The sequence below is a fragment of the Bos indicus x Bos taurus genome, chromosome 24 (assembly GCF_003369695.1).
Source record: "Bos indicus x Bos taurus breed Angus x Brahman F1 hybrid chromosome 24, Bos_hybrid_MaternalHap_v2.0, whole genome shotgun sequence".
Classification (NCBI taxonomy): domain Eukaryota; kingdom Metazoa; phylum Chordata; class Mammalia; order Artiodactyla; family Bovidae; genus Bos; species Bos indicus x Bos taurus.
This window is the reverse complement of record NC_040099.1, coordinates 653,447-676,675: the sequence shown is the minus strand read 5'-3', so window position 1 is coordinate 676,675 and position 23,229 is coordinate 653,447. Positions and strand designations below refer to the sequence as shown.

Below are 23,229 nucleotides of genomic sequence, written 5' to 3'. Positions count from 1 at the left end.
TCTTAGATGCAGGTGAGGGTGGCGCAAGAGAGCACACGATGAGGAGTGGAAGCAAGACATTTGGAGAAATGTGATACTATGCTCCCACTGGAGCTGCGTGGTCTGGGTCAAGGGTAACCAGAAGGCTGTAACTTTTCATCCCACCCATTTCTTCAAGAAAGATGTATAGGGACATATACCCATTTACTGCTGTGATTTATTATCAAGTTAAATCATAATTCATAAATAAAGAGTAAATTCTCCTTCAATTATGGCTTGGATTCTTGTAGAGAAAAAAACAAATTGTGGTTGAGTAATATCAACCCAGCATTCAGGAACATTTTAAAATTAATTCATACATTTACTCCAGTGCCTCTTATGTTTTTAGTCATTGGGTTAAACTGAGCAGAAGTTACCCATAGAAAGAGAGAAGCTGAAATTAGGGGAGAGGAATGCCAACAAAGGTCCGTCTAGTCAAGGCTATGGTTTTTCCAGTAGTCATGCATGGATGTGAGAGTTGGACTATAAAGAATGCTGAGCACTGAAGAATTGATGCTTTTGAACTGTAGTGTTGGAGAAGACACTTGAGAGTCCTTTGGACTGCAAGGAGATCCAACCAGTCCATCCTAAAGGATGGAATCAGTCCTGAATACTCATTGGAAGGACTGTTGAAGCTTAAACTCCAATACTTTGGTCACCTGATTCGAAGAACTGACTCATTTCAAAAGACCCTGATCTTGGGAAAGATTGAAGGTGGGAGGAAAAGGGGACGACAGAGGATGAGAAGGTTGGATGGCATCACTGACTCAATGGATATGAGTTTGAATAGGCTCCGGGAGCTGGTGATGGACAGGGAGGGCTTGCGTGCTGCGGTTAATGGGGTCGCCAAGAGTCGGACACGGCTGAGCGACTGAACCGAACTGAACTGAATGGTTGGGCAATGAGGTGCCGGGCAGGGCAAACAAGGCCCAGGAATGAAGGGACTGGTCCTGAGCGTGAACCCACACATACTCTGATCAGGATGGTGCTGAGGAAAAGGTGTGCACGTGGGGCCGGAGGAGATAGACGGAGACCATTTCTGATGGTCTTGGTGTTCTGGAAGAAGTAGACATGGTCTTGTGCTGAAAAGTAAGTCGAGGAGGGGCAAGTAATGGCTCGGCATCTTCAAAGAAGGGAGAAAAAGGCTGGAGTAGTCACTGAGGAGGGATAAATTAAAATAGTTGTTTGTCTACACAGCAGGCCTCCCCTTAAACTGCAAGTTCCCTGAGGGCAATGCGGTTCTATTCTTACCCCTTGGGCACTTTACTCAACAGTTGAAGACCCATAGGCATTTTGAAAGCTCCATTCACGCTATGGTACATTCATTTTGAGAAATATATTATCCCTTCACATTTTTTTTTACAAAGCTGGGCAAAAGTGAACTTTTAAGCCATTTAAGAATTTTTATAAATGTATACAATTAACTTTTTTCCTACACAGCACGTAGTAGCTCTAACTTAAAAATCCGAATTCTCAAGAAAAAGTGTGAAATTAATTTTCTCAGGATATAATTACGAAGTCAGGAGACCCTATCCAGTCAGTTCACCAAGATATATCAAGAGCATCCTTGTCAAAGTTCTGATAGTTCAAGTTCTATCCTCCAATGATAGGGCAGGATTCCCCTCACAGCTGGTTTCCCATTGGCTCTGAGATGTGGGCGGGGCCACCAATTCCTGCTACTGCCTCTAGCTCCACCCCACCTCATGCAAATGAAGCCAAAGCTCTAGGGAACCCACGTGATTGGTCACGTGACGAACGACGCACAGGCCCCGCCCCCTCTAGTGACGCCATCACCTCAAACTCTCACGAGAGTTTGTAGATGTGAAAAGCTAGCAGGCCAGTTCACTGTGGCAAGAGTGGGGTCAGGGGAGGGGGCTTCAACACAAAACCCCATTCCCACTGCTGAGCCTCCAGTTCAGCTTAAGGCAGGGGCCCAAAGGGGCCTGTGGGTCAGTGCCCAGTAGGGGGTCCCATGCATGCTCTTCTCCCATTGGTTGACTGCATCGGCATGCAAATGAGGGTGCGCGTCACTTCCGGAGGCCAATCGAGCGCCATTTTCTCTTTCTGGCCGAGCTGGGAGGAGGGGACGGGGTCGCGCGGGGTGGCGCGCGCCGAGCGGGGGTCCCGCCGCGCGGGGCGGAGGCGGGCGGGCGCGGGGCCCCAGCGGGCGCGGCCAGACGTGCGAGGGACGCGGCGGCGCTGCGGGCGCCCAGCGGTAGGTAACCCCGGCCCTGCCCGCGGCGACGCCCCTGGCCCGGCCTGCGAAGTCCCGGCGGCGGCCCCGCCCCACCCCGCCCACACCCGGCGGCCCGTGGCCGCCTCCCGAATCCCGCGACGTTCTGCCAGCGCGGGGCTCGTGGCCCGAAGGGCGCCCGTCGTCCCTCCGCGTCACGTGGGCCGGGGTCGAGGGGGGCGGGGATGGGGCCCGGGAGGCGGGGCGGGGGACGGCATCAGGGCGAGGGGAACGCGGGGACAGGGCGGCGGCCGGGGAGGGCCGGGGAAGGGGGCGGGCTGGGAGCCGGAGGGCCGCCCGGAGCGAGCGCGGACGCGGGCCGGGCAGAGCAGAGGCGGGCTCGGCTGCCTGCGTTGTGGCGGGTTTTTTCTTGAGCGCACAGCTGAGAGGAGCCCCAATTCCTTCACCCTGGAGTTCTCGGTGTGAATACTGATGACGTGCAGATGTTGACATTACAGTTGAACTTTTCACATGCCGCCGCTCACCGCGCTTACGTAGAGCGCGCAGAATTTCTCCTGACTCTTGGCTTGGGAAGGTCGAAAATAGTAGCCGCCAGTTTTAACTGAACAGTAGCTAAATAATTAAATGTTTTAAGTATTTTCTTTGAATTTGAATGGGAGGCTTGCCGGAATGCTCTTAAAACTTTATAATTGAATGGAATGGGGTAATGGCAGCCTCTTGAGACTTGGAGGACTCTTGCGTGTGGTGATTTATGATGCAAATGGGCAAGTGCTTGAGGGCACCAGCCAGCCCCACAGGGCTCAGCACGCACGTGGGACCGGGAGTCGGGAGGAGCGCTCTGGAGGAGAGGACCACGTAAAAAGTGCGAGTTGAGGAAAGCGCGTGTTCGGCTTTGGTTGGAAGTCAAGTAATGTATGTGTAACTTGTTTAGACATACATGTTTACAAATACGTGTAACTTGTTATTGGGGATGTAGCCATGTTATGAACGAACTTTGATATTCTAGTTGTAATTGGGAGTTTGTTGAGACAGTGGTATTTAGACATGGAAGTGACCGATCTGTGTGTCCTAAGGGTACAGATGCTAGTCTGGAGGGGGACTGGAGTTGGGAGGAGATAGGCTCACTCGTCTGACTGAGCAGTGGTAAGGATGTGAGAGCTGGTTTTAGGTTAGGAATTGAAGATTGGTGTCGGAAGAGGATGGGGAAGGAAATGGCAACTTACTCCCGTATTGCCTGAGGAATTCCATGGACAGAGAAGCCTGGTGGGCTGTAGTCCGTGGGGTTGCAAAGAGGCAGACACGACTGAGCAACTCACACACACACACACAGAATTCTTGTAACCACTCTGCCTTACTCTCCCGTAATGAGTGAGTGAAAGTCGTGTCCGACTCTGTAACGCCATGGACTCTAGCCCGCCAGGCTCCTCTGTCCATGGAATTCTCCAGGCAAGAATACTGCAGTGGGTAGCCATTCCCTTCTCTCGGGTATCTTCCTGACCCGGGGATGGAACCCAGATTCTTTACCATGTGAGCTACCAGGGAAGATATCTATCTATCTGAAGATATCTGGGACACCTTTTTAATTTGATCCAAGTTTGCAATATGTTCCTGGTGAATTTATGGTCGTAGTCACTTTGAGTGGTCACACCCCAATATTCTGCTGTGGCTGCCACACCGGTTATCACAGACCTGTTGGCAGTGTGTTACAAGGAGGTCATTGAATCATGAGGACTTGCTGAAGGAGCCTGTCTGAGAAGGGATCTTCTGTGTTTGAACCCAGACCTTTGATTCTTGCTTTCATGTATAGATATCATGTGTTTTTAAAGTTACTTAAAAAGAAACAACTAAACCCTGTATTTGAGTAGTTTCAGCATTTCATTTATATTTTTTGGAGCTTGTTGTTCAGTCATTAAGTCATGTCTGACTCTGCCAACACCGCGCCCCCACCCCAGCACCAGGACTGCAGGATTCCAGTCTCCTCTGTCCTCCACTGTCTCCAAGAGATTGCTCAGATTCAGTCCATTGAGTCAGTGATGCTATCTATAACCATCTCATTCTCTGTCACCCTCTTCTTTTGCATTCAGTCTTTCTGTAGCATCAGTGTTTTATCCAGTGAGTCAGCTCTTAACATCAGGTGGCCAAAGTATTGGAGCTTCAGCATCAGTCCTTCTGGTGCATATTCAGGGTTGATTTCCTTTAGGATGGACCGGTTTGATCTCTCAGTCCAAGGGACTCTCTTCTCCAGCACCACAATTCAAAAGCATCAATTTTTTGGTGCTCAGCTTTCTTTATGGTCCAGCTCTCACATCTGTACATGACTACTGGAAAAACAGTAGCTTTGACTATACAGACCTTTGTCGGCAAAGTGATGTCTTTACTTTTTAATACTGTCTAGGTTTGTCATAGGTTTCCTTCCAAGGAGCAAGCGTCTTTTAATTTCATGGCTGCAGTCACTGTCAACAGTGATTTTGGAGCTGAAGAAAATAAAATCTATGACTGCTTCCACTGGATGCCATGATCCTAGTGTTTTGGATGTTGCATTTTAAGTTTTTGGAGTTAGATAATAGCAAACTCACAGTCTTATGTTCTAAGTGCTTTTCTTACATTAAATGAATTTTCTTCCTCAAAACTACTTCTCAGAGTCGGTTGTGCAGTCCCTGTTGTACAGAAAAAACAGGCCCTTGGATTAAGTAACTTGCTAAAGATCACACAACTAGGAGTTAACTGTGGAGTTTACTTGAACTCAGGCAGTGTAGCTCCAGAGTCTTGCTTGTGAGATCATTGTTCTGGATTGTTTTGCAAGTGAAATCATTACAGAACTTAGATTTCACAGGAACTTACAAGAAAGTTCTATGACTTAAAAAATTACTGTTTATTACCAGAATGACATTTTTTTACAGTGTATTTTTTGATAATGGGGTATTCTTATATGATCGTGATACTAAAAAGCAACAAAAACCCTTTAAGTGCCTCTTTGGAAAATAGTATTTTCTTTTGCTGCTGCTGCTAAGTCACTTCAGTCGTGTCCTACTCTGTGCGACCCCATAGACGGCAGCCCACCAGGCTCCCCCGTCCCTGGGATTCTCCAGGCAAGAACACTGGAGTGGGTTGCCATTTCCTTCTCCAATGCATGAAAGTGAAAAGTGAAAGTGAAGTCGCTCAGTCATGTCCAACTTTTAGTGACCCCATGGACTGCAGCCTACCAGGCTCCACCATCCATGGGATTTTCCAGGCAAGAGTACTGGAGTGGGGTGCAATTGCCTTCTCCGATTTTCTTTTGCACTTTAATGCGATTTTTGGTAAATTCATGTCTACCACACACTGTGAAATTAAAGGTAATTTACTGTGGGACTTTCCTGATGATAGAGTAGATAAGAATCTGCCTCCCAGTGCAGGGAACACAGGTTCGATCCCTGATCCAGGAAGATTCCAGAAGCTGCTGTGCGGCTAATATGCCCATGAGCCACAGCTGCTGAACCTGCATGGTGCAGCTGCATGCTGCAGCTACTGAAGCCTGTGCACCTAGAGCCCGTGCTCTGCAACAAGAGAAACCCCGCTCCTTGCAACTAGAGAAAGCATGTGTGCAGCAGCAAGCACTGAACACAGCTGAAAATAATAGTAAAATACAAAAGAAAAGAATAATTTACTGTAAACTAAACGTGGTAGATAGTACAGCTGCATTAGCCTGCTGTTTCCTAATGGTGAAAATACAGATTTAATTGAGTACTAAGAATATATAGAGAATAGCATCAGTAAAGGATCTATAGATATGGAAGCATTAAGCAACTTCTTTTCCAGTTAATTAATTAATCTACTCAGCCTTTTGTGTAGAATCTTGCATCTCTTAGAGAATGGATAAAATATGGTAAAAGTCAGCTTTTCCCCCCAAAGTGATTAGCAACAGTAGACCAAGGATCTTGACAGAACTTCTGTGATTTACCTGTCTTTTATTTTATTATGTTTACTTGGTTTCCCTAAAACAGTAAATGCTATAAACAGGAAACTTTTTCTTTAAATTAAGAATGGACCTGTGTACTTGTTTTGAGGGAGGGAACCACAGTAACAATGATGAGGGAATGGGAGCGTGTACAGTTGAGAATAAAAAGCTCCTATTCTGCAGGTTCACGAAGACTTTGGCCCTTCTCCCAAGCCTTGAACAAGTACCTGCAGAGCCCTTTAAAACTTGCCTGATCACTGGAAGCCTCTTCAGCGCCTTCCTCCTGAGAGTTGGCCTGTCAGGAGCAGCTTGGGAACCATCCTGTGAAATGTGGCCAATCCCTGTACTACTGTTTCTCAACTGTGATAAGATCAGCACTTGCTATGTAAGGCCAGATTTCTTTGCAAGCAATACATTTAGCTTCTTTGTTTTAGATATAGGTGGATGATGGTCTTAACCTTGGGCAGTCCTATTTATCAGCCAGCTTTTGGGAAAGAAGTGCTCCAGGAACTCTAAGGAGGACAGACCAGCACATCTGGTGGAGTGAGTGGAAAAGGTGAAGGGAAGTTTCTGTTGAGGCTGCTCTGGCCAGAGAAGCCAGTCTGGGCTTGAAAGTGACGCTGTGCTTAATTTTTAAGAATGCTCCCACAAGGTTCTTAACAACTTGCCTTTTAAATTATGCTTTTGAAGCCTAGAACCCAGTTTTGTGCATTTTATTGTTAATGATTTTTATTATTTTAAAACTTGACTTGCTATGATTTTTTGTATCTTCTGGTTCTAAAATACTAAATGATCCTTCAAACTCGCTTTTTACTGAACCTGAAATATAATTTTTACATAGGTAACTTGTCTGAAAAATTTACCCATTCCAAATTGGCTTCTCGATACTTCATATTTTCTTATTACCCGGGAAAAAATTCTTTCCACTGTTAGCTCTAATGCCCCTTTCATGTCTCGTTTTATTCCAGTCCATATTTTCAGTTTTACTTACCTTTTGCCAAATACATTCAGATACTCCTTTACCTCAGTGATTTTTTGATGCTGATTTATTTACTTAGAATGTCTTGAACTCCAACTCAATAATCCTCTACAGCCTGTCCATTTTGAACCTCTGTGATAGGCCCAGATGTTCAGAGAAACATGATTCCTGCCCTGAAGATGTTTAGTTCAAAAGGGAAAATAGGTATATAAGGAAATAATTACAACGTAGTGAGGTGAGTGCAATGAAATAAGTATAAACTGGCCATTCTGGGAGTTCTTAGAAGGGGTTCCAAGCTTATCCTTGAGGGAGGAGGAGTTGTAAAGGGTTTAGAAGTGGAATTTCCAACTCAGAGAAATTGTTTAAAAATCTTGGGAGATACTGCCAGTCGATGTGTAAACATGGAGAAATTAATGTTTTTCTACTTAACCTCACTACCAGTCAGTTCATTTCAGTTCAGTTCAGTCGCTCAGTCATGTCTGACATTTTGTACCCCGGTGGACTGTAGCACACCAAGCTTCCCTGTCCATCGCCAACTCCCGGAGCTTGCTCAAACTCATGTCCATCGAGTCGGTGATGCCACTACCAGTGGATATTATCAGTCTTTAAATTATTGTTTTGATAATTTGAAAATTGGCATTATTTTACCTGACATTTCTTTAACTCAAATTTAACTGATTTTGTTTGTAGTTTTTATAGTTTGTGCATTAAAACCTTTTTTGAAATAGTTTCAGATTTATAGAAAGTTGCCGGTGTACAAAGAACTTCCCCTGAATCATTTGAAGCTAGGTTGCCAGAAAAGATGCCAGATGACTCCAGTATTGTCCATTTCCTACAATAAGGACATTCTACATACCCGGAACCATCAAAATCCATTCTACATACCCACAACCATCAAAATCAGAAAATCAATGCATTGTTAGCATCTGATTCTCAGCCCACATTGAAGTTTTGCCAGTTGTTCCAGAAACATTATTTATAGTAAAGAATCTAGTTAGAATTACACATTGTATTTAATTTTCTTTAGTCTCTCACAATCTGAAACAGTTTCTTAGTTTTTCCTTGCACCTTCTTTGTCTAAGTATTGTTATTGTTCATTTACTAAGTAGTGGCCAACTCTTTTCGACCTCATGGTCTGCAGCACACCAGGCTTCCCTGTCCTACACTATGTCCCAGAGTTTGCTCAAACTCATGTCCATTGAGTCAGTGATGCCATCCCACCATCTCAGCCTCTGTCATGTCTTTCTCCTCCTGCCTTCAGTCTTTCCCAGCATCAGGGTCTTTTCCAGTGAGTCAGCTCTTCACATCAGGTGGCCAAAGTATTGGAGTTTCAGCTTCAACATCAGTCCTTCCAATTCGGTGTTGATTTCCTTCAAGATTGACTGGTTTGATGTCCTTGCTGTCGAAGGGATTCTCAACAGTCTTTTCCTGTAGTTGAAAAGCATCAGTTCTTCGGTGCTCAGCTGTTTTTCTGGCCCAAGTCTCGTATCCATACATGACTACTGGAAAAACCATATCTTTGACTATGGACCTTTGTCGTCAAGTGATGTCTCTGCTTTTTAATGTGCTGTCTAGGTTTGTCATAGCTTTCCTTCCAAGGAGCAAGTGTCTTAATTTCGTGGCTGCAGTCACTGTCCACGGTGATTTTGGAGCCCAAGAAAATAAAATCTGCAGCTATTTCCACTTTTCCCCCATCTATTTACCATGAAGTGATGGGACCAGATGCCATGGTCTTAGTTTTTTGAACATTGAGTTTTAAGCCAGCTTTTTCACTTTTCCGCTTTCACTCTCAACAAGAGGCTCTTTAGTTGCTCTTCCCTTTCTGTCATTAGAGTGGTATCATCTGCATATCTGAAGTTATGATATTTCTCCCTGCAATCTGGATTCCGGCTTGTGAGTCATCCAGCCTGGCATTTCCCATGATGTACTCTGTTCGTTGGAAGGATTGCTGCTGAAAGCTGAAGCTCAAATACTTTGGCCTCCTCCTTTGAAGAGCCGACTCATTGGAAACAACCCTGATGCTGGGTTGTTTGATTGAGATTGAGGGCAAGAGGAGAAGGGGATGACAGAGGATGAGATGGTTGGATGGCATCACTGACTCAGTGGACATGAGTTTGAGTAAACTCTGTGAGATAGTGAAAGACAGGGAATCCTGGTGTGCTGCAGACAGTGGGGTCGCAAAGAGTCAGACATGACTTAGGGACTGAACAACAACAACTCTGCATGTAAGTTATATAAGCAGGGTGATGATACACGGCCTTGTTGTGCTCCTTTCCCAAGAACCAGTACATTTTTCCATGTCCAGTTCTAACTGTTGCTTCTTGTCCTGCATACAGACTTCTCAGCAGACAGGTAAAGTAGTCTGGTGTTCCCATGTCTTTAAGAAGTATAATTAGTTGATTTTTAGTAAATTTATAGAATTGTGCAACCAACAACACAATCTAGTATTAGAACATTTCCAGCACTTTCCCCAAAAACCTATCCATGTGCGGTTACCCACAGCTGACCACTAATCTACCTTCTATATCTGTAGATTTCTCCTGGGCGTTTCATATAAATGGAGTCAGACAATATGAGGACTTTGCATCTGTGTTCTTTGACTTAGCATCATGTTTTTGAGATACTGATTCTTGCTGTTGTGTGCGTCAGTGCCTAGTTATATTTATTGTAGTGTTTTGTGGTATGAATATGTCATGTTTTGCTCATGTGTTCACCATTTGATGGACACTTGGATTGTTTCCACAGTTTGGCTATTATGAATGGTGCTCTTGTATCATCTGGATACTTCTGAAGTTTACAGGGAATTTTGTCTCTTAATTGGATGTCTTCCAGACTTCTGTGAATTACTGTTTTCCCCTTGGTTATTAATGAGTATTTTGTGGGGAGGTGCTTGGAAATGATATCAAATACGCTGTTCTTGACTAAACTTTAAATTTAATTATTTTTGTTATCATGAACTTGAGTTTATGTTCTAGTGGGTTATATTTTGATAACTGTTTCTGAATACCCAACCACCCTAAAACTTCGTGGAGTGAAACATTTTATATAAAAATTCAGTAATTCTTCAGGTGGGAGCAAGGGGAGATGGCTCGTTTATGTTCTGCAATGTCTGGGGCCTCACCTGAGAAAACTCAAAAGACTTGGGGTGAGTGGACAGCTGCAGGCTGTAAGAGCATCTTCACTCTCATGTTCAGTGGTTGATGTGGAGCCTTTCCATGTGGGCTAGTTGAGCTTCTTGCAATAAGGAGTCTAGAGTCCAAGAGTAATGGTACCCTCAGGGCAAGGAAGTGTGTGGCGTTTTGTGGTCTAGCCTGGGCATTCACATAGCCATGCTTTATTGGTCGAGGGAGCTGCCGAGTTCTTTCCAGGTTCAAGGAGTGGGAGCGTAGATGCCTCTCCTGCTTGGGAGGAGTGTCACTGACATGTTGTGAGGAAAGCATGTGGGATGGGCGATACGGTGACATTATCTTTGGAAACTTCAGGGCCGCAGGTTATAATCTGTTACTGTCATTTATTTGGTACCCACATTGTCACATACTTGGCTTGTGGAAACTTCTTCAAGCTGACTTGAGTACTTTTGACACGTCTCCCCGTTTTCTGAGCAACTCCTTTATTTTCTGGCAGAAGACATTCTAGGATCATTTTGTCTCTTCCGTGCTCCAGCCCTGAAATCAGCCATTTTTGCAAGGAGCCCTGCTTCCTTTTAAGGGAAAGTGATATTTAGAAAGGATGATTTGAGCCCAAGGCGTGGTCTGCTACTGGTGTGTAACTACTTCCAGGCTCTTGCAGTGGCCTGAGCTGTACAATATACACATACACATTAACAAATATATATTTTTAGAATCCGTATTTATTACAGATAATAAGGTCACAGCTGTACCTTTTATCCTGGTCAGCTACCACAGGATTTGTTTTAATTTTATGCCTTTTCAGATATTTTAAAAGCAGAGTTGGTGGTGGTTTAGTTGCTAAGATGTGTCCAACTCTTGCGACCCTATGGATTGTAGCCCACCAGACCCCTCTGTCCATGGGATTCTCCAGGCAAGAATACTGGAGTGGGGTGCCATTTCCTTCTCCAGGGGATCTTCCCAACTCAGGAATCAAACCTGGGTCTCCTGCATTGTAGGCAAGTTCTTTACCAACTGATCTACTAGAAAAGCCCAAAAGCAGCATTACTGAGATGTAATTTACATTCCGTACAGTTCATTTGCTTAAAGTGTACAGTCAGTGGTTTTTATTTAGCACATTCACAGAGTTGTGCATAACATCACCACAGTCGATTTAGGACATTGTCACTGTTCCAGAAAGAAACTTAGCCATCACCTTCCATTCTCCTCAGCCCCTAAGCAACCAATGTTCTCCTTTTTGTCTCTGTAAATTTTGTCTATTCTGGACATTTCCTATCAATTGAATCATATAATATGTGGTCCTTTGTGTCTGATGCCTTTCACTTAGAATAATATTTCCCAAGGGTTATCAGTGTAACATGCATCAGTACTTCACTTTTTATGGCCAAATAATATTCCATTCTTCCGATACACACATTTTATGTATCTATCAGTTGATGGACATTTGCGCTTTTTAGTTTTTGACTGTTACAAGTAATGGTGCTGTGAACGTTCTTGTTCAGGCTTTTGTTTGGATGCAGGTTTTTTATTTCTCTCAAGTGGTATTGCTGGTTCATATGGTACTTACATGTTTAATCCTTGAGGACCTGCTGGACTTTCCCAGACCGGCTGCACCATTTTTCTGCCATTACTGCCAGCAGTGTATGGGGGATCTACTTTCTTCACATCCGTGCCAGCACTGTTACTGCTACTTCTTTTAAGATTGACAGCCATTCTAGTTGGTGTGACGAGTTATCTCATGATGGTTTCTATTTGCTTTTCCCCATAGCTAATGTTGCCTAGCATATTCTTAAGTTCTTAATAGCCATTTGTATATTGTCTTTGTAGAAATATCCAGATCCTTTTCCTGTTTTTAAGTTGGCATATTTGTTCTTTAATTATTGTCATCGGAGATTTTTTTATATATTCTAGATATAAGTTCCTTATCAGAAATAAGATTTACAAATGTTTTCTCCCATGTTGTGGATTCTCTTTTCATTTTTTTGATGGTTTTCTTTGAAGCATGTACGTTTTTCATTTTGATGAAGTCCAACTTAGCTACTTTTTCTCTTGTTCCTAGTGTTTTATGATATCATATCTGAGAACCTGTTGCCAAGTCCAATGTCATGAAAATTTATGCCTGTGTTATCTTCTGAGAGTTTTGAAGTTTTCACTTGTGCATGGATGTATAGGACTCATTTTGAATTAATTTTTGTGTATACTAATAGGAAAGAATCCAACTTATTCTTTGATTGTGGAAATCTAATTGTCCCAGAATAATTTGTTGAAAATTACTCTGCTTTCTTTACCTACCCTGTTTTTAAAAATTTTATGCACATACATGTATGTGTGTATATATGGATGCGTGCTAAGTTGCTTCAGTTGTGTCTGGCTCTTTTTGACCCTATGGACTATAGCCCACCAGGCTCCTCTGTCCATGGGATTCTCCAGACAAGAATACTGGAGTGGGCTGCCATGCCCTCCTTCAGGGGATCTTCCTGACCCAGGGAACGAACCCATGTCTCTTATGTCTCCTGCATTGGCAGGCGGGTTCTTTACCACTAGCGCCTTGTGTGTGTGTGTGTGTGTGTGTGTGTGTGTGTGTGTGTCTGTGTGTGTATACACTTATTATAATTTTGTTTTCTTTCCTTTAAAGGAAAATTTCAAAAATGTTTCAAATTCCCGTGGAGAATCTTGACAACATCAGGAAGGTACGGAAAAAGGTGAAAAGCATTCTTGTGGACATTGGGCTTGACAGCTGCAAGGAGCTGCTGAAGGTAAGAGGACACGCGTAATGGTTGAAGAGAAGACAGTAACCCCGGAAGCCCTGGGCTGAGGGGGACTCTTTGAGTGGGACTCTGAACGGGACTTCGAACAGGTCAGATGCTTCAAGGTGGAAAGTTCTGCCTCTTAAAATGAGGCCCAGGAACAGCATTCCTTTTTATTTATGTCTTTATGGTTTAAAGTGACTGCTTTAGGCTCCAGTTTTTAGTTACTTTAAGAGGGTCATTCAGTTCAGTTGCTCAGTCATGTCCGACTCTTTGCGACCCCATGAACCGCAGCACACCAGGCCTCCCTGTCCATCACCAACTCCCGGAGTCCACCCAAACCCATGTCCATTGAGTCGGTGATGCCATCCAGCCATCTCATCCTCTGTCGTCCCCTTCTCCTCCTGCCCTCAATCTTCCCCAGCATCAGGGTCTTTTCAAATGAGACAGCTGTCTGCATCAGGTGGCCAAAGTATTGGACTTTCAGCTTTAGCATCAGTCCTTCCAATGAACGCCCAGGGCTGATCTCCTTTAGGATGGGCTGGTTGGATCTCCTTGCAGTCCAAGGGACTCTTCGAGAGTCTTCTCCAACACCACAGTTCAAAAGCATCAATTCTTCGGCACTCAGCTTTCTTCACAGTCCAACTCTCATATCCATACATGACCACTGGAAAAACCATAGCCTTGACTAGATGGACCTTTGTTGACAAAGTAATGTCTCTGCTTTTGAATATGCTATCTAGGTTGGTCATAACTTTCCTTCCAAGGAGTAAGCGTCTTTTAATTTCATTGCTGCAGTCACCATCTGCAGTGATTTTGGAGCCCCCAAAAATAAAGTCTGACACTGTTTCCACTGTCTCCCCATCTATTTCCCATGAAGTGATGGGACCAGATGCCATGATCTTAGTTTTCTGAATGTTGAGCTTTAAGCCAACTTTTTCACTCTCCTCTTTCACTTTCATCAAGAGGCTTTTTAGTTCCTCTTCACTTTCTGCCATAAGGGTGGTGTCATCTGCATATCTGAGGTTATTGATACTTCTCCCGGCAATCTTGATTCCAGCTTGTGCTTCCTCCAGCCCAGCGTTTCTCATGATGTACTCTGCATAGAAGTTCAATAAGCAGGGTGACAATATACAGCCGTTAGTTGCAGCATATATTTGTTTTTGATCTTTGAGGGGAATATGTTGAATTACTTAAATTTTTTTAACAGAAAAAGACTAAATCAGTTTTTCAGTATTAGAGTAATCCCAAACGGGGATGCATACTTGTACAGTAGGGTTGTTTGTTTTCTTTTGTCTTTTTTGATTTGTGAATTTAATACATGCAGTCTTACAAAAGTTGAAAAAATTAAAGTCACAGTCACATTCTTTATGATGAACTCTGTTCTCATATAATATTATAACTTGAGAATATATGGCTGGCATAAAGAAATAAAAATTGTTAAATAAAGCTTGCTATGTAGCTTTATAGCCATTCTGTGCATGTTTAATTCATAACTACTGAAAATAGGGACTGTGTCTGCTTTGAATTTTTCAGAGTTGTGAATAATTTGATTCAAGATATTACTGGCCCAGGAAGAGATCAGTTTCTTAATTTTTAAATCTCAGACTTTGAACCAGATTGATTTTATTTATAAAAAAGGGCTGAAAGACTAATAATTACCAGGATTCTCATTAATGGTCAGAATTGATTTTTGCTTTAAAGTAAACTTTCTGAAGAAAAGATCTCAAGTAGTTTGCTTGTCAAACGTTGCTGCCCCAGAAAAATCTTCCCCCTAAAATTCTGCTCTTTCCACTTCATTATCTTACCTGCTCTGTTTTTCTCCAAACCTCTCATAATACCTGATGCTGTTTGTTTATGTGTCCCTGAGGTCAGGTATTGCCTTTGGTTGTCATCTCTCTTTAGTCTCCTTTAATGTGAATTCACTTTTAAAATAGAATTCTGTTATAAACTTAGTGTTTTATTTAGATAAAATGTCAGTAACAACTACAGTTTTTCATCCTGGAGTCCTTTGATTTTGACATTGCATAAAACTGGACATTCCTCACTAACTTGCTTCCTTAGTCAGTCTAAGATTGTTTACTCATCTCAATTTGTTCAAGACTGTTAACTTTTTCTTTCCAAGACTATGCTGACACAGATGTATGTATATTTCACAAAAGAAAAGTAAGACATTTGAATGGCATACCAGTATTTTTAGTTAATTAACTATTGGGTTAAATTTTACTAATTCTTTTGGGGGGAAATTTTGTTTTTATTAATTTGTAGTTGGTCTTATATTTTGCAGACTTTCTGAAAACTCAAGCAATATAAAAGTTCATTATAGAAAAATTAGAAAATATACATAGAAACATAGAGAAAAAAATGACTCGCTTGTACGCTGTTACCTTAGAATCTCCATGGTAAACATTGTTATATTAATACCTTTTCAGATTTTTAGAGACAGAACATGCTCTAACCATGTGTTGGCTTTGTGTTTTCTTTTCACTGAATCCCACATTAAGAACTTTTTAATGTCAAATGTACTTACTCTTAATCCATTGTAGTAATTAGAGTTCTTGGTTAAAAGTGATGAAAACCAACACTGACCAAATGAAACAGGAGGACGTTTATCTGACACCTGTCAGGGTCCTTTCTGTTTCCTTATCCAGCATTTCAGACTTCATAGTGAGAATTCACTCTGCCTTCTTGGAGTTCCAAAGTGTATATGACTCCATTCATCCTAAGAGTTAGGACCTCAAATCATAGGCTGTACAGTTCTTGTCAGAAACCTGGCTGAAAGTAAACCTGAGGGAAAATAAGCTCTTCCACGAACCTTATCTCCTTTTCTAAAAGTAGATCTAAACCCTGCAACTCCTTAAAGTATCTTGAAGAGGTTCTTTTTTTTTTTTTCCCCTAGGGAGATGAAGTAATTTTTTATTTTTTTATTTTATTTTTTTTTTAAATTCTATTTTATTTTTAAACTTTACATAATTGTATTAGTTTTGCCAAATATCAAAATGAATCCATCACAGGTATACATGTGCAAGTTAACAACATTTGATCCGTTATAGTAAAGGCTGCTGCTGCTGCTAAGTCACTTCAGTCGTGTCCAACTCTGTGCGACCCCATAGACGGCAGCCCACCAGGCTCCCCCGTCCCTGGGGTTCTCCAGGCAAGAACACTGGAGTGGGTTGTCATTTCCTTCTCCAGTGCATGAAAGGGAAAAGTGAAAGTGAAGTCGCTCAGTCGTTTCTGCCTCTTAGCGACTCCATGGACTGCAGCCTACCAGGCTCCTCCGTCCATGGGATTTTCCAGGCAAGAGTACTGGAGTGGGGTACCATTGCCTTCTCTGTATTAAAGGCTAGCTAGATACTTTGAAGGGCCCTGTGCAAAACGAAAATGTGGGGAAGTGTGCTGTCCCAGGCAGATGATAGCTCCCACGTGATTTCAGCTTCTGAGCCAGGATGCTTCTGGTACTTGGATTCAGAGTGGGCTCTAGGTGCCAAGTTATCTGCCAAACACCGTGGTGCTGCCAGCCCAGGGTGAGGCTGGTGACCACCTTGCCTCCTCCTCTCCCCAAGTCTGAACCTGGCTTTTAGCAGGGTGACTGTGGAATGTGGACCTCCTGATAGCTCAGCTCTTGCCCCAGGTGGTGGGCGAGAGTCTCAGAGTGGTTGTGGGAGAGGGGAGCATTGGAGGGTATGGGGACCGAGAGCAGGGACAGGCTCTGTCCCAGAAACAGTGGTGGTGGGACCGTGTGTGAGCTGAAGCTTCAAGCCCCTGGTGTGCGCTTCGTTGTCCTGTCAGACTTCACGTCATAAAACAAATTCAGAGTTAACTTATCAACATTTTAAAAATGGTGATAGCAGGGACTCACCCTGCACTGACCTGTCTGAACACAGGACCCTGTGCACCTGCAGTGGTTGCAGCGCCTCTTTGGTGTTGGCAAAGACTTTTCCAGTTCTTTATTTTTTTAATTTAATAATTTAGTTTATTTAGCCTCATATGTTACAAATATTATTTCAATATGTAATCAGTATAAGATAAGTAATGAACTATTTTAATCTCTTTTCCCCTTAAATCTTCCAAGTGTACTTAGAAATTTTTTATAAAAGTAAGATATTAACATGAAATTGCCATTGCTGTGTGACTTGTGGGATCTTATTTCTCTGACCAGGGACTGAACCCTGGCTGTAGTGTTGAAATCTCCGAGTTATAATCACTGGACCACCAGGGGAATTGCCCATTTAGCCATTTTTAAGTGTACAATTCAGTACCATTAATTACATTCACACTGTTTTGCAACTAGATTCCACCATCTAGTTGTTATCATCTCAAACAGAAACTCTTAAGTAATAAATCCCTATGCTCCCACCACAGCCCCTGATAACCTGTAATCTACTATATGTCTCCATAGATTTGTCTGTTAAAGATATTTCATGTGAGTGGAGCCTGCAATATTGGATCTTTTGTGACTTGCTTATTTTACTTAATGTTTTTGAGGTTCATGTTGTGGCACGTGTCAATATGTTAGTCCTTCTATGGCCAAGCGAGGAGAAGGCAATGGCACCCCGCTCCAGTACTCTTGCCTGGAAGATCCCATGGACGGAGGAGCCTGGAAGGCTGCAGTCCATGGGAACGCTGAGGGTCGGACACGACTGAGTGACATCACTTTCACTTTTCACTTTCATGCATTGGAGAAGGAAATGGCAACCCACTCCAGTTTTCTTGCCTGGAGAATCCCAGGGATGGGGGAGCCTGGTGGGCTGCCATCTATGGGGTTGCACAGAGTCGGACACAACTGAAGCGACCTAGCAGCAGCAGCAGCAGCAGCAGCAGTCCGTTATATAACCACATATTGCATTTTATCAGTTTATCTGTTGATAGACACTAGGGTTGATTTTGTCTTTTGGCTATTGTGAATAATGCTGTAGTGAACTTTGGCTCATATGTGTCTGTTTGAGGCCCTGTTTTCATTTTTTTGCTGGATCATGTAATAATTGTTTAGCTTTTATGAGGACCCACCTAACTTTCCAAAGTGGCTGTACCCTTTTCAGTTCCCACCAGCCATGCATGAGGGGTCCAGTTTAGCCACAGCCTTGCTGTTTGTTCTTTTTCTCTCGTCCTCTTTCTCTCCCTCCCTCCCTCGCCACTGTGGCCACTAATGATGTTGAGCATTTTTTCATGTACTTATTGGCCATTTGGATATCTTTGGAGATTTGCTTTCAAGTCTTGTTCATTTTTAAATCAGATTGTTTGTCCTTTTGTTGCTGAGATGTAGTTTTTTATGTACTCTGGATATTAAACCCTTATTAGGTATGATTTGTAGATGTTTTTTCCCATTTGTAGATGTTTTCTCCCATTCTCTTTTTACTTTCTTAATATCTTTTGATGCACTAAAGTTTTATATTTTGATGGAGTCCTGTTTGTGTGTTTGCAGTGCTTTCTATGTTGTATCTAAGAAGCCATTGCCAGATTCAAGTTAAAATTTTTCTGTGTTTTCTTCTAAGAGTATTACGGTTGTAGTTCTTTTTGTTTAGATTGTTGATCTGTATTAATTTTGTATATGGTGTGTTGCAAGGGTCCAACTTCATTCTTTTGCATGTGGAAATCCAGTTGTTCCAGAGCCATTTATTTCACTAATTTTCCCCCATTGAATGGAATTGGTAGCTTTGTAGAAAATGATTTGGCCATAGCTACATGGATTTATTTATGAACTCTCAGTTCTCTTTCATTAATCTGTATGTTTTTCCTTACAATAGTATTACAGTGTTTTGATTACCATAGTTTTGTGTTAAGTTTTGAAGTTGGAAAGTGTGAGTTCTTCAACTTCTTTGTTTTTTCTTTCCCCCAATATTGTTTAGGCTGTTAGGGGCCCCTTTCACTTCCATATGAACTTAAGGATTGGAGTTTCTGTTTCTGCCAGACTATTGGAATTTTGATTGGGATTATATTGTAGATCATGCTGGATAGTATTGACATCTTGGCAGTATTCCTACCCATGAATAAAGGATGTGTTTCTATTTATTTAGGTCTTTAATGTCTTTCAATAATGTTTGTAGTTTTCAGTCTACAAGGCTTTCACCTATCTCCTTGGTTATATTTATACCTAGGCATTTTATTATTTTAGATGGTATTGTAAATGAAATTGTTATCTTAATTCATTTTCAGATTTTTCATTACAGGTGTATAAAAAACAACTAACTTATGTATGTTCATTTTGTACCCGGCATTTTTACTGAATTTATTATTACCTCTGGTAGCTTCTTTTGGATTCTTTTTTTTGGCTGTGCTGGGTCTTCACTGTTGCACACGGATTTTCTCCAGTTTCAGAGAGTGGGGACTGCTCTCTAGTTGTGGTGCACGGGCTTCTCATTGTGGCGTCTGATCTTGTTGGAGAGCATGGGCTCCCAGGTGCTGGGGCTTCAGTAGCTGTAGCACATGGCTCAGTATTTGCGGCTCTCGGGCTCTGGAGCACAGGCTCGGTAGTTGTGGCACACGAGCTTATTTGCTCCTTGGCATGTGGGATCTTCCTGGATCAGGGATTGAACCCATGTCTCTTACATTGGCAGCCACAAGGGAAGCCCCACTTTGGATTCTTAATAGGATCGTATCACCTGTGAATAGAAAGTTATACTTCTTCCCTTTCAATGTAGATACCTTTTATTTGTTTTTCTTGTCTAAGAGCTCTGGCTAGGACTCCAGGACAATACTGAATAGCAGTGGTGAAAGCAGGCGTCCTTGTCTTGTTCGCAGTGTTGGGGGAACGCTTTCCGTCTCTCACTGTTGAGTGTCATGGTGTCCATCAGTGCCTTTGTCATGCTGAGAAAGTTCTGTTCTAGTTTTCTGAGTGTTTTCTTAATCATGAAATGATGTTGGATTTTATCAGATGCTTTCTCTGCCACTTGAAGTAGTTGTGTGGGGTTTTCTCCCCTTTGTTCTGTTATCTTTGGTATATTACACTGGTAGATTTTCTTATGCTGCCTCTGCTGGCATTCCTGATATAAATCCCACTTGGTCATAGTGTATAATCTGTAATCACTCTAGGGTTTTGTTCCTTAGTATCCGTTATGTAGTTTTCATTTTTATTCATAAAGAATATTTGTAATTTTCTCTTCTTGTGATGTCTCTAGCTCTGTTATTAGGATAATGCTGGCCATGTAAAATGAATTAGGAAGTGTTACCTCCTCTTCTGTTGTGGGAAGAAGAGTTTGAGAAGAACTGGTGTTAATTCTTCTTTAAATATTTGGTAGAATTAATCAGTGAAGCCATCTGGCCCTGGACTTTTCTTTGTTTTGATATTTTTGATTATGCCTTTTGATTCGATCTCTACTTGTTATAGGTCTGTTGAAATTTTCTATTTCTTGAATAAGTTTGGATAATTAGTGTGTTTTTAGGAGTTTGTCTATTTCATTTAGTTTATCTATTTTGTTTGTATACAGTTGTTGCTAGTATTTTCATCTAATCCTTTGATTTCTGTAAGGTCAGTTGTAAAACACCCACTTTCATTTCTGGTTTTACTTATTTTTATCTTCTCTCTTTTTTCTGTCAGTCTAGCTAAACATTTGTAAATTTTGTTGATCTTTTCAAAGAAACAACTTTTGGTTTCTTTGATTATCTCTTTTTGTATCTTTGTTCAGTTCTCAGGTTGTTTTAATTTTGGTGTGCAGCCAGCAAACTGTTCAGTTGTGAACACCAGGTATCTTAATCTACAAGAAATATTGAAATAGTTAATCTGTTTATTTCCTAATAATTGGGTTTTCTTGTTCTTTAGTCACAAGTTGAATCTGACTCCTTTCTGACCCATGGACTGTCGCCCACCAGGCTCCTTTGTCTAGGGATTTCCTAGGAATTTCCTAGGCAAGAACACTGGAATGGGTTGCCATTTCCTCCTCCAGGGGATATTCCTGACCCAGGGATTGAACCTATGTCTCTTGCTTGGCAGGTGGATTCTTTACCACTGAGCCACCAGGGAAGCCCATACTAGCTCTTTTTTCCCTGCATCTGACAGTGGAAAGCACTTCTTCCCTTAAACCCTTCTCATCTCCTGCTATAGAACATTACTGCTTACTTCTTCCTTTTCCAGTATTTTCTTATGAAAAATTGAAGCCTATAGAAGTACTGAAAGGATTGTACCATGAAAACCCATGTACCTCCCACCTAAATTCTATAAATTTTTTTTAATTTTTATTTTTATTTTTTTTTAAATTCTATAAAATTAACACACGTATGTATATACACCCATCATTCAACCTTATTTAAACAAAAAATTATCTGTTCGGCTGCACTGGGTTTTAGTTGCAACATGTGGGATCTTTAGTGTCAGCATGTGGGATCTAGTTCCCTGACCAGGAATTGAACCCAGGCCCCATGCACTGGGAGTGCAGAGTATTAGCCATTGGACCACCAGGGAACATCTTCTATCTTATACTTGGATGCATTTCTAAGTTTCAGGCATTGATAAATTTGCCCTTAAACTCTTACAGCATAGGTGTATCGTTAACACAAGTTTAGTATTTCTTTACAGCTTTTAGTGGGAGGGGAATTTATATGTTTGTGAGATGCACCGTAGCCGTCTCCAGTTGATGGGTTTGGAAATGCACTGATTCATGCAGTACAAGCCCCTGTCAGGGCACAGGGCCTGGTGTGGCAGTCAGACCCCACCCCACCCTACCGGTTACCATCATGCTGAAGATTTTCGCTGTGGATGAGATTTGCCTGGCTGATGTGTTATATGAGTGAAATAATAGGTGCTCCTGGGGAAGATTCTTCTGTGTTGTTTCTCTGTAGCTGCTCGTTTTTGTTGCTGAGGAGAATCCCATTCTGTGAGTAGTTTGTTATTGATTCTTCTAATGTGAACACCTAGGCCGTTTCTGGTTTGGGGTTATTATGAGTAAGGTTCTTATAAATATTCTTAGAGGGCTTCCCTGGTGGCTCAGACAGTAAAGAATCTGCCTGCAGGTGATGTGGTTTTGATCCTGGGTTGGGAAGGTCCCCTGGAGAAGGGAATGGCTGCCCACTCCAGTATCGCCTGAAGAATCCCATGGACAGAGGAGCCTGGTGGGGTTGCAAAGAGCCGGCACAGCTAAGCAACTAGCACTTTTTTTTTCAAATATTCTTATAAAAGTGTTTTTTTGTGGACAGCTGTTTTGGTATTTCTTGGATAAGTATCTAGATTTGGTATTATCCAAAGTAGTAGTGTGATTTCACACTCCTGACAGCAGTGGGGAGGGTTTCCCTTGCTCCACATCCTCACTACCTTTCGATAGTGTTGGTTTTCAAAAAATTTTTGAAATGAAGCCTAAAATAGATGTAAGAATGTTCTTTATGTTACCCTGCAGCATAGTTGTTAGCTACATGTTTTTGGGAGATCCCCTTTTCAGGTTGAGAAAGATCCTTATTCTTACTTTGCTGAGAGCAGAAATTATTGACTGATGGTTGAATTTTGTCAGATGACTTCTCTATATTAATATAATTTTCTTTTTTTAGTCTAGTGAATTACATGACTTTTATTTTTGTTTTTTTTAAGAAAAAAAAATTGTTAAACCAACCTCTATCCCTGGGATAAATTCCACTTGGTCCTTTTTAGTATGTGGATTGATTTGCAAACATTTTGTTAAGGATTTTTCATCTATGTTCTTGAAGGGTATGGTCTGTAGTTTTCACTTTCTGTTACATCTTTGTCAAGTCTTGGCCAGCCTTGTGAAATGAATTGGGAGTTGTTTCTTTCTTTTTATTTTCTGGAAGAGTCTATGTAGAATTGATAATACCATGTTTAGTAGAACTCCCAGTGAAGCTGTCTGGAATTGGAGCTTCCTTTGTGGGAAGGGCTTTAATTATGAAGTCAGTTTCTACACTAGACATCAGGCTATCGGGTTACCTGATTTTCCTGAGTGAGCTTTTTCTCATACTCTTTTAAGAGATTTGTCCTTGTCAGTTTAATTTGTTGAGTTTATTGGCATTATGGTGTTCATATTATTTTCTCATCTGTAGGAACCATAGTGGTATCTCTGTTTATTCTTTGGCTGCTCTGGGTTTTCGTTGCTTTGCACAGGTTTTCTCTAGCTGTGGCGAGTGGGGGCTTCTTCGTCACGGGGCGCTGATTTCTCACTGTGGTGGCTTCCCTTGCTGCAGAGCACGGGCTCCAGGTGCAAGGGCTTCAGCAGCTGCAGGTTGCGGGCTTAGCTGCACCCTGGCGTGTGGAATCTTCCTGGACCAGGGATTGGACTGCTGTCCTTGCATTG

General features: G+C 42.1%; 1 protein-coding gene across 4 annotated transcripts in view; it reads left to right on the top strand.

The window, feature by feature from the left end:
* The first annotated feature begins 2,129 nt into the window (after positions 1–2,129).
* ADNP2 (ADNP homeobox 2) overlaps positions 2,130–23,229 on the top strand; it is a 32,618-nt gene continuing 11,518 nt past the window's right edge. Inside the window, exons 1-2 of one of the 4 annotated variants that reach the window (XM_027525656.1) lie at positions 2,130–2,233; positions 12,892–13,012. In XM_027525656.1, the coding sequence (XP_027381457.1) occupies positions 12,905–13,012 (108 nt within the window). In that variant the 5' untranslated portion in view covers positions 2,130–2,233; positions 12,892–12,904. Of the gene's footprint in view, positions 2,234–2,623; positions 3,125–5,841; positions 6,535–6,571; positions 6,706–12,891; positions 13,013–23,229 lie in introns of those variants that run through there. The other 3 variants (XM_027525655.1, XM_027525654.1, XM_027525657.1) reach the window with 3 other exon arrangements.